Below are 12,369 nucleotides of genomic sequence, written 5' to 3'. Positions count from 1 at the left end.
GGCGACTCATGGCAGCCCAGCTCCAGGTTGAGTTGTTGTTCAGCATCTTAGCTGTGGAGGGCAGTGTCACTGGCCCTCATATGTAGGATCCGAACCGGGGCCCTCTGGTGTCCCAAGCCAGCTCTTAACCATCGCGCCACTCGGCCAACCATTGATTAGTTTCTTACTAAGGATAAGACTAAACTAACCCTTGAGTTTTTAATTTTGCATTTGTCTATGAGCTTTGTATGAAAAACACTAATAGCATACATAGTATTTTGTTTAAGCAACCTGAACACAGTAATTGGTGATGAAACAATAAGAAATATGAGAAATGTACCAAGATATAATGTCCAGCAAAAAAAGAAAAGAAAAACATGTCCTCTACCCTAGATTAATCGACAGAAAAACTAAAGTACCTCTCTAATGAAAGTTTAGTTTGTCTTAAAAGTGGTATTGGGTTTTCAGGGAATTGTTTACTGTCTGTAAATCTGTTTGAGTTAATAGGCAGTAGTAGTTACATAGTTCCTGATAACTATATAAATCTTTATACAATCCTTTAACTGGCAAATCTATCTCTAGGATTTTATCCTATGGTTACACTTAGAAATACCAACAAAAATTAATGTAAAAAGCTGTGGAAAATAAAGTAAATGTTCAATGAAATGTGAATGGTTAAATAAACTGTAGTACAGTTACATGATATAGTAGTTAAATGCAAAAACTGTGAAGTCAGACAGTGTGGGTCAAATTTTATGACTTATACCACTTAAATTCCAACCACCACCATCACGACCAGCACCAACACAAATAAAAATCCTATCAAAAATACAATCGAAATGTAAAAGAGATTGATCCTAATGGGGCTTTTAAAAAGTATGTATTTAAATACAACATGCAAGAATAAAACGAACAAGCTACGCACCTAGGCAGGAGTACCTAAAATATTAATAGCAGTTATGTCTGGCTGGGGATAAACGATTCCTGATTTCTTCGTCATAATTTTCTAACTATCCAAATATTCTACATGAAAATGTGTTAGTCTAAGAGTCAAGAAAAACTTTAATGATAAAACATCATGCAAAAAGATTATAGGGTTTTTTTTGCTCCCTTATTAGATAATAAACGAAACTCAATCTAAAATGTAGTAAGATTTTGGGAACTTAACTACAGGATAGTCAATGTAGGATGGTGATAAGTCACAGTAATATAAAATCCATTTTATAGCTAAATAAAACCTACCCACTAATTTAGTTTTAATATCTAGAGCCTTATTAAAATGTTACCATGTCTAAAAACTAGTATACGAACAATTTATATCCCCCTTGCCTAAAGCAAAATTACTTTAAACAATAAACATAAGTCACAGACCTTTTAATCATTTTGGCTCAGAAATGACATTACCTAATTTTAAAAATGAGCAAGTTAGTCAGTACTTCTCAGTAGCCAAAAGAAAAAATATGACAACTTTCCACTTCAGATCAATTAGGTGTCATCTTTCTTCTGCCCCAAAGCATGAAACCTGAGATCTTTTTCACTTATAACCTCAAATCTGTCGTGAGGTGAGTTTTATGGGTCTTGTTACCAATAATCTAGCATATCTAAAAAATTAGAGGTATTAAAACTGACAATTTCAGTTAGAAAGACACTGTAAAAATGATCTTAAAACAAATATAAGCTAGCATTAAAAACAAATAAACAAACCCTTAACTGGCTCATTAAAATAGTCAAAAAAAGAAACCAAATAAGAAGAACATTCCTACCTTATCACTGCTTAGGTAAAAAAAAAAAAAATCCTAATTTTGAAGTTTTTTCTTCAAAAAACCTTTCTGGAGTGCCAACTATGTATATGATCAGCACTGTACTAAACATCAGGGATAAAAGATCGGCAAGATATGATTTTAAATCCAAATGGTGTGTTATGAAACCCCTCAAAGACAGATAGGAAATAGAAAGGTAAACATCTTCCTGTTAATTTACAATGGATGAGAATATGGAATTGTTGAAAGCAGAAAGCTGTCCACCAGCAAATAACCAAATGTCTAGTTGTTGGAATAGAATAAATAGGTGCTCAAATATTTGCTCAATGAATTAATAAACACTCAAAATGGAGAGGATTTCTACTCTGATATTTAATGCCTTCGCAACATTTATGATCCAAATATAGCATAAACATGACCTCTTCTGGGTTTAAAAAATTAGATAATGGGTTACTCTTTTAAAACCATTTTAGTTGCCTTGGCAAATAGTTACCAATCAAGTATAAACCTGACATAACCACTAACATAAATCAGTAAATATGTACTCAAAATAATTTCAAAATGTTTATGCCAAGTCCATAGGTGAACTATGAAACAAAGATATACTCTACTCCTAATAAAATAGTTAAATAAATTAGAATACTTTATACTTCCAACATATTATTCCAAAATAAGAATGACACACAACAACTTTGGAATAATAAAGTAAATTTAAGAGTTGCCTTTGGTGGCTTTAATTCTGGATGTTGATTCCTTTTAAATATTTTCAAATAGGGTGTTCAGAAAAACATCCTCTTTATCTCACATGTTTGCTAGCATCTCAGTATCTCTCCCCTTTTTCTTTGTATGTGTGTTTCATGTCATTGAGTCACCACCAACTCCTGGCAACCCCATAAATGAGTGATGTCCACATCTTTGTTTACTTTTTTAAGTTGAATTTTAACCAAATTTACTTTCATCACAGGCAGCCATTCAGAACACGTTTCCCCATTTCCAGTTCCATATTTTGATTGATACTAGAACAAAATGCAACCTTGGAAAAGACTGCACTAAAAAATATATGCAATTTTGCATTTTATTCCTTATTTCTTATACCAAATTAACCGCAACTCACTGTATTTTTAAAATAACAATTTACCATCAATAAAATAAATAGATTTAAATATTGAAGCACACATAAGAGCTCCTGAATGTACAATAGGGAGATTGGTAATTAGGACACATCTATTGAAAACAAATTACATATAAACAAAAAAATTAAAAATTATAAACTTGAAAAAAAATTTTTAAACTGAAAATATTAGGATTTTAAGTAGGAAAGAAATGAGACTATGGTATAATGGTATCATAACAACACATGTATGTAAACATCTATGTATACAGAAAAAAACCCAAAGGCTATATTTTTATATACATATGGTGGTTACCATGGATGGTTAACAATTTATGCTTATTTTTTTTAAAACTTTGCTGTATTTCTCAAATATAATAAAAACATTTCCATATTCTAATTGAAAAAGTACATAAAGCATTTTTCCACGTCTTTAGGTCACAACTTTTATAATATGACTAATTGATTATTACTACAACATATACATACAAATTTGGGTTCTCTTAGTATTATTTTAGAAGTATTAATTCTTATTGCAGCAAACTTTTAAATACAGAAAAGTACTAATAAAATAGCCATGTAGCTCAGAATTACACAATCCAGAAGTAACCAACAAAAATATTTAATTTAGCTGAGTAATGATAACACCATATAACTTTTGTCTGTTTTTATTACTTAAGATATTGCAAGCAAATTCATAAATAACATTTTAATGGTCGTATGACAAGAATATACCTCATTAATTCAACCATTGCCATTCTCCTATTTAGATAGCTCATTATTATCGATATTTTATACACTCACCAAATCTGTGTATAAAAAACTGTTGTGCATCTCTATTTCCTTAGTATAGATTACTGGAAAGTGATGCACTGGATGAACAAGCGTGAATGTTTCTATTTTTGAGGCTTTTTAATACATATTACCAAACTGCTTTCTAGAAACAATCTATCAATCTACATTTTCTCCAGCAGGGCATCAATCTGTCAATCTCATGGAGAGACACAGTATGAGTTAATACCAATTTTTAATCCTTTGGTCACTTGTTTAACTTATGCTACCTGGTGTGTGAGATAAAAGAGAAGGGTGTCCAAATGCTTATCAACAATTTGCAATTTCTTTTCTGTGAGTTTTTTATAGAAGTACCTTGCCTATAGGATGGGGTATCTGTGATGTTAATTTTAGTGTCAACTTGTCTAGTCTACATGTTTGATTGCCAAGCTATTTGGTCAAACACCAGTCTAAATGTTGTGAAGGTAATTTTCAGATGTGCCTAACTTTAAATCGGTAGACTCTGAGTAAAGGAGGTTACCCTCCATAAAGTGGGTGGGCCTTATTATAAAAACACTTAAAGATTGAGATTCCACCAAAGTGAAATGAAGTCTGCCTCAAGACTGCCTTCTGACTGAAGACCAAAACATCATCCAGTATGCCTGACTGCCCTGCGAATTTTGAACTTGCCAGCTCCTACAATCACAAGCCAATTCCTTAGAAACAACACCCCCCTCTCCTACACACACACCCAAAGCATTCCAAACCAAAACAACCTTCTCTGTCTCTCTAATATGTACATTCATACACACATACATATGTACATCCTGTTAGTTCTGTTTCTCTGTATTTCCTGACAAACACAGTGTCACAGACATTTTCTTAAAAGTGTATGAGTTGTTTATTAATTAAAGCTAGTCATTCCTCTGTATCCTTTATGCTTAGAAATTCCTTTCAAGCCAAACTACTTACTTGTAAGTCATCTTCTGCTCCTTCGGTTTCATTTTTTAACGCTGGGCATCCTAAGAAAATAGGTAAAAGATAATTAACATAGAATTTTTGTCTTAGATTTTAATGATGGGCACTCACACTTGCCCCTTTGTTACATGAATAGAGAATAAAGTGATTGCTTTCCTCTTCTGTAGGTAAATTCCCAGTTACTTACTAAAGAGATGTTTTCTAAAGTCAAAGTGTACTGCTTCTAGCAAGCCCTGCTTCTTGATTTCTCCGAAATGCTCAAAGTGCTAGGTAGAGTATACGCCCCACACTTCTGTGGTGTTTAGGTGATGCCCATGTATGATTTCTTCCATTTTTCTAAATACTCTAACCCAGGAAACAATATTTAGTACCCAGAAGTAGGATTTTAGTTACATTAGTAATAAGAAAAAATAAATGAGCCTTAATTCATTGATAGTCAGTGGCCAGTGGTTGCTACTGACCTTTGTGCATCAATGTCTCTTTATATGTTTTCATTATGTTCCAGAGAACTTTTAGTTCCAATAACTTAAGGAGGGATTTGTCTTAGCAAAGTATTCTGAGTTTATGCTACCCTTGAGAGACAGAGCTGGCATGGAGATAAGAAATCTGCCCTTTGGAAAGGGTTGCATAGTTTATTCCTAGTGTCACAGAAAGCTAAGTGAGAGAAATTTAAGGGGATTGTTGAAAGTTTACAATGACTGATAATAATGCTAACCAGTATATTTCAAATAGTGTTTAAAAATAACAAGACAGGTTGGATATTGCAGTCTACTCTACCTGGCTAAGAGTTTGTAAGTTTCTCCTTATAAACAGTCTTTTTAAACATTAAACCCAATCTATTTGATCCTAGTAAAAGAAGTATATTCTTATGAGGACATTGTACCAAGCCAATAACGTCAGAAATCTCTGTGAGGTGAGGAAGCATAGGGCATCATGCATCTTTAAGTTTCTTGCAGTGGTTTGAAAAACCATAGCCTCTGCTGGAAAATCTGAGGATCTGTAGTCCTCATTTGTTTTTTTAAATTCATAATATAATCAATCGACTAGGATAACAATTCCTCATCACATTTGATAAGTCTAGAAACATAAAAAAATAAAATAAAAAATGTCTCAGCTCCACTCTCTAGATAGTTTAATTCAAGTGATCTGGAGTGGGAACCAGCTATTCTATTTTCAAAAGCCTCCCAGGTGATTTAAATGCACAGCCAACATTGAGAACACTGATCTAGGGAGAATTTATGGGCTTTTGTAATGAAAATAAAATGACTGCTGTCATTTCACGGAACTTTTTTGGAACTGGAAATCAAAGGTATTTGTTTACCAAACCCTAATATTTTAAAGTAGCTAAATATATTATTTAACCACAGTTTCTTGCACTATCAATTCAGATTTGTACTAAGCATTTCCATGTTCTTGCCTATGGTCTGTCTCATTAGTTCATTTCTTCTAATTTTCCTCTTAAAGTGCTGTTTTCAAAATATACAAATCACAATGTTGTGAACATTTTGATTCAGTTTCTTTATATAGAAGTTATTTCTATCAATAGATTTAATATTCCTAGTTAATTAGAAAAACAAATCAAGTCTCAGTTATGACTTCCTTTGGGGGAAGAAATGGGTTCTAATGTGATTTCTTTTTAATTAAGTAGAGGCCAGACTTACATGCAAATATATTCTTTCTCCCTTTAAAACCTGTAACCTTTAGAGTTAATAATCTAAACAGATCAGAAAGATATACAAAGTAACAGTTGGGGTTGTGGTCTCTGCCAATGCTCAATAATAAAATCAAATAAAGTGAGAAGGGTTTTACCACAAAATAACTGGAGTCTACATATATTTGATTATTAGAAATTTTCTCTTTATCATTACAGAAACCAGGATATGGCTGATATAACACACACACACACACACACACACACACACACACACACACAATTTTGAAAGTTGTACCTGACTGCTGCCCTCTTCTTCAAGCTCTTATTTTAAATCATTTGAATTATCTGAAGGCTGCTATTGATGGACATCTCAAGATAATACATGTAATTGGTATATGCAAATATAAAACAGACTAAGGAGACTATTATTGTATCTTTTTCACCTGCAGTGTGCTTTCAAAGACTGATCATGTATCACAAAAGCTGACTTGTTTAAAGTCACTCTACTATACATAGCTGATAAACCAATTGAGAAAATAGTCAAGAAAACTCACCTTGAGAAATATCCTCTATAGCTCTTCGAATACCTCTATCAAAAGCCCTGGCATCAGCAGGACTTTGAAAGGTAAGGCCAAATTTCTTGTCATCAATCTTCCAGTGGTGAAATGTTGGGGTGACCTTATTATAAATGAGGTCTTTTTTAAGCATACATTCCAAAACCACCTGTCAAAAGTAAAATGCCAAAAATTACCATACATATAGCAAGTGCATTTAATGTAGTTCTTAAATACAAACTGAAGTAAGAAAAGAGCTATTATATTTTAATAAGAGTATTTCTACCCTATATTAATACAGAGGTCTTGCTACTTAATATACTTTACAAAGTGACTCAATATAGAAATTAAGATAAGGTTAAAGAGGATTCTTGGAAGATTGCAGAGTAAGAAGCACCAGGAATCTGTCTCCCCACCTAGGCAACAGAATCAATCTGTCTGATGTAACTAACTATGCTGGAATTCTGGAGTCTGGTGAAGGCTTGTAACTTCCAGCGGAATGCACAGACAGTAAGTTGTGGTTAGTTTTCATCAATTTCAGGGCATAGAAGCAGCAAGCCGTCCTCCACTCTGCGAGATGTGTGTGCGTGTGTTCCTGGAGCAGCTTGCACATGGAACCAGGGTGGGTAAGAAGGATCCTGTCTTTTAAATATCAGGTATCTGTGCTCTGATCATTGACTGCTGCTTCTCATCATAGAGGTGAAGACAAAAAGAGGAGGGCGGCCACTGCTGTTGTACCTTCTCTCATTGTTGCAAGTCCTTTTTTTATTAGAATAAAGTGACTTTCAGGATATTTAAAGAGCCAGCACCCTTTTTTATCCGTCGTTTTTCACTTTCCCCCATTTTGACAGCCAGACATGCAAAAACAATTACATATATGGGGAAAATTATAAAGTGGCTATGCATAACCAGAGAAAGGCTCAGAAAAGCCATTAGAAGGCTTTACATTTACACCTCAGGCTGATCCTTGGCACAGAGACAACCACCACCACCACTACCAACAACAATGATAGAAGTGACAAAACACAGCAAATCCCGGGGAAAGGAGACAATCTGACTTACAAAGCTACTACATTATTAGATTCAAATGCCCAGCGTTCAACAAAAAATCCCAAAGAATATAAAGAAAACAGTAAAGTATGGCTGGCTGAGAGGGGGCGGAAATCAACAGAAACTGTTCTTGAAAAAGATCTGATAGCAGATCTCCAGACAAAGGCTTTAAAAAAAAAACCCCACTGTCTTTAAAAGTACAAATTGGCAATTACAAAATAGTCACAAGCATATAAAGTACAGCAGAGGAAATATAGCAAAAAATATTGTAGTAACTATGTATGGTATCAGGTGAATACTAGACTTATCAGGGAGGTCACTTCTGAAGTTATATAAATGTCTAATTACTATGCTGTACACCTGAAACTAATATGATATTGAATGTCAACTGTAATTGAAAGAACTGTCAAAGATACTATACACAGAAATCAAGAAAATGATGCATGAACAAAATGGAAATATCATTCAAGTGATAAAAATCATAAAAAGAAACTAAAATGAAATTCTGGAACTGAAAAGTACAAAAACTGAAATAAAAAACTCAGTAGAGCAATTAAAAAATCAGATATGAGCAGGAAGAAGAAAGAATCAGTGAACTTGAAGACCAGACAATTGAAATTATTTTGTCTGCGGAACAGAAATTAAAAAAGAATAAAGAAAAGCAAACAGAGCCGATGGGACCTGTGGGGCACCTTCAAGACAACCAACAAATACACATATTTTAGGAGCTGCAAAAGGAGAAGAGAGAAAGGGCACAGAGAATATTTGTAGAAACAATGGTTCAAAACTTCTCAAATTTGACCAAGGACATAAATATCAACATCCAAGAAGCTTAACAAACTCCAAATGAGATGACTAAAAGACATTCACACACAGAATCTTGAATGCAGAAAGAGAAGTGAATCATTACATACAAGGGATCCTAAATAAGGATATTAGCAGACTTCTCTTCAGAAACTATGGAGAAAATAGTGGGTAGATATATTCAAAGTGCTAAAAGAAAAAACTGTCAACCAAGAATCTTATATCTGGGAAAACCGTTGTTCAAAAGAGAGGGAAAAATTAAGACATTCCCAGATAAACAAAAGCTAAGGGAGTTTGCTACCACTAGATCTGCCCTGAAAAAAAAAAAAAAGGTCAAGGAAGTCCTCAAGGTGAAATGATATGACAGAAGACAGTAACATGAAGCTATATAAAGAAATAAAGATCTTAATAAAGGTAAATACATGGGCAATTATAATGGCAGTATTGTTTTAACAGTGGTTTGTAACTGCAATTTTTGTTTCTGTATGATTTAAGAGACTAATACATTTAGAGGAAAAAACAATTACTAGTATAAAAGCTAGCTATTAATGGAACTTTGGTTTGTAACCCCAAATATTGTTTTCTATAAAATTTAAGAGACTAATGCATTTAAAAGAATTATTAGTTTATGTTTCTGGGCACACAATATATGAAGATGCAATTTTGTTACATCAACAACTGAAAGGAGTGGGGATAAAGCTGTAAAGAAGCAGAGTTTTTGTATGTTACTGAAGTTAAAATGGTATAAATTCAATTAGTGTGCTAAAACTTTAAAATGTAATCTCCATGGTAACTGCAAAGAAAATATTGGGTGTCGGGAAAGTCATGACTCATTTTTGCAACGAAAAACAGAAAAACATGTCATGACTTTTCCGACAACCCAATAGCTATAGAATATATACAAAAGGAAATGAGAAAGGAATTTAAACATTTGACTATAAACAATCAACTATAAACACAAAAGAAGGCAGGAATGCAGGAAATGAGGAATAAAAAGCTATAAGGCATATAGAAAACAAATAGTTCAATGACAGAAGTAAGCCCCTCCTTTTTAGTAATTATTTTAAATGGAAATGATGAAACTTTCCAACCAAATGACAGAGATTAGCAGAATGTATAAAAGAACATGATCCAACTATATGTTAACAAGGGAATCACGTTAGATCCAGATGTGAAAAGTTTCAAAATCAAAGATGAAAAAAGACATTCCATGCAAATAAAGAAAGCAGGGTGGCTTGACTAATATCCAACAAAATATCAAACTTTAAATCAAAATGGTTACAAGAGACAAAGGAGATTATATATTAACAAATAAAAGGTTCAAGAGGGCAAGAGGCTATAACAAAAAACATTTATGCATCTGACAACATACCATCAAAACACATAAAGCAAAAACTGTCATAACTGAAGGGAGAAAATAGGCAGTTGTAAGATAATAACTGAGAACTGCAATGCCCTACTCGCAATAATCAACTGGACAACCAGACAGAACTTAGCACAATAAACCAACTACACCTAACAGACATACGAGTATAAAGACCATTTATCCAGTATGAAGAATATACATTCTTCTTAAGTGCACATGGGACATTTTTCAGGACAGACCATATGCTAGGCCATAGATTAAATCTCAATATATTTTCAAATATAGATATTATACAAAGTATCTTCTTTGGCCACAATGGGATGAAGTTAGAAATCAATAACAAAAAAACAAACAAACTGGAAAATTCACAAAATTTTGGATATTAAACAACACACTTTTAAACAGCCAACTGATCAAAGAAAAAAATCACAAGGGAAATTAGAAAACAGAAAACAAAAACACAGCATACCAAAACTTATGGATTAGCAAAAGCAGTGCTAAGGAGGAAATATATAGCTATAAACACCTTAGAAAAAAAATCTCAAATTAACAATGTAACTTTACAACTTAAGGAACTAGAAAAGAAGAACAAACTGAACCCAAACCTAGCAGAAAGAAGGAAATAATAAAGATGACAGCAGAGATAAAATACAGAATAGAAAAAATATACAGAAAAATCAATAAAACCAAAAGTTGGTTCTACAAAAAGATAAAAAATGTTGGAAAACCTTTAGCTAGATGGACTAAGAAAAAGAGAGAAGACACAAATTACAAAAATTAAATGTGAAAGTGTAGACATTACTAATTCTACAGAAATAAAAAAGATTATAAGAGAGTTCTATAAACAACTCTATGCCAAAAACTTGGATAACTTAAATGAAATGGACTAATTACTAGAAGCATAAAACAGATGAAGACTAAGTCAGAAATAAAAAGTGTGAATAGACCAATTATTACTAATGAGATTGCTCAATAATCAAGAATCTCTCAATAAAGGAAAACTCAACTTGATGGCTTAACTGGTGAATTATACCAAACATTTAAAGAACTAATACCAATACTCTCAAACTTTTCCCCCAAAATCAGAGGAAAGAACATTTTCTAAGTCATTTTATGAGGCCAGCATTAACGATACCAAAGCTAGACAAAGACACTACAAGAAAACTATAAACTAATATCCCTGATGAACACTGATAAAAAATCCTCAACGAATTCTAGCAAACCAAATTCAGCAGTATATTAAGAGGATTACATACACTATGACCAAGTCAGATTTATTTCTGAAACGCAAGGATGGTTCGACATATGAAAACTGATCAATGTAATATGCCACATGAACAGGATGAACGAAAACCACATGATCATCTCAACTGATGCAGAAAAAACTTTAACAAAATGCAACATCGTTTCATGATATAAACACTCAACAAACCAGGACTAGAAGGAAAATACCTCAACATATTTGACAACAGTGTCAAGACCGTTCAACAGAGGAAAGGACAGTCTTTTCAACAAATGGAACTACTAGGAAAACTGAATACGCACATGCAAAAGAATAAAGTTGGACTCTTACCTAAACCATATACAAAAATTAAGGCAAATGAATCAAGGGCTTAAATAAGAACTAAAACAATAAAACTTTCTTAGAAGAAAACATGAGCTTCAGGACATTGGATTTGGCAATAATTTCTTGGATATGATACCAAAGGCACAGGTAACAAAAGAAAAATAATGGTTTACTACTGCTCACTCCTTCCCAATTCCCTATGTGAAGGTGTCTACTGACTGAAATCAGCCATGGTGGAAGTACGTAAATGCTATAAATCACTGCCTTTTTCTTACCCTGGAGAGCTGATTGTTAAACCTTTAGCAGCATATCACTAAATATAATGATTTTTTTTGTATTAAGTCTTGTTAATTCTGAAATAGGTAACCAAGGTGACTAGATTCTATCTGCCTGCTTATAGGCAAAGTAATAAAATTGCCTCAAGAGTTTTGTTTCCTATACTTTGATTATTCTACAGGTATTACAAAATAATTAATATTTATCCAGGGCTTTTATGTGTTTGTACATTATAGCATTTTGTAGAGATTTACCATTTGTTGCAACAACCATTTTGCAGTAATAAAATTCATAATTAAATTAAGTTCCGGAATTAAAGAAGTTACAACTGGCATTAGGATTACTGCAACATTTTTACTGTATCCATAAACAGTAAGAAAAGCAATATGCACTTTAGAAAATGCTAAATTGGAATTGTTAAAAAGACATAAAAAAAGTGAGTCTGGTCTTATAATTATTACATGAAAATATCACTAAATTAATTTTTATAGGTTTTTTT

General features: G+C 32.9%; 1 protein-coding gene across 1 annotated transcript in view; it reads right to left on the bottom strand.

Annotated features, from left to right (window-relative positions):
• Window positions 1-12,369, bottom strand: part of SPRED1 (sprouty related EVH1 domain containing 1) — a 137,583-nt gene that overhangs the window by 45,259 nt on the left and 79,955 nt on the right. Inside the window, exons 3-4 of the mRNA XM_019663525.1 lie at window positions 6,808-6,976; window positions 4,594-4,643 (exon numbers count right to left, since the gene is read on the bottom strand). Coding sequence (XP_019519070.1) covers window positions 4,594-4,643; window positions 6,808-6,976 — 219 coding nt within the window. The remainder of the gene's footprint in view (window positions 1-4,593; window positions 4,644-6,807; window positions 6,977-12,369) is intronic.

Source organism: Hipposideros armiger, unplaced genomic scaffold (genome assembly GCF_001890085.2).
Source record: "Hipposideros armiger isolate ML-2016 unplaced genomic scaffold, ASM189008v1 scaffold_393, whole genome shotgun sequence".
Classification (NCBI taxonomy): domain Eukaryota; kingdom Metazoa; phylum Chordata; class Mammalia; order Chiroptera; family Hipposideridae; genus Hipposideros; species Hipposideros armiger.
This window is presented reverse-complemented; position numbering and strand designations above follow the sequence as displayed.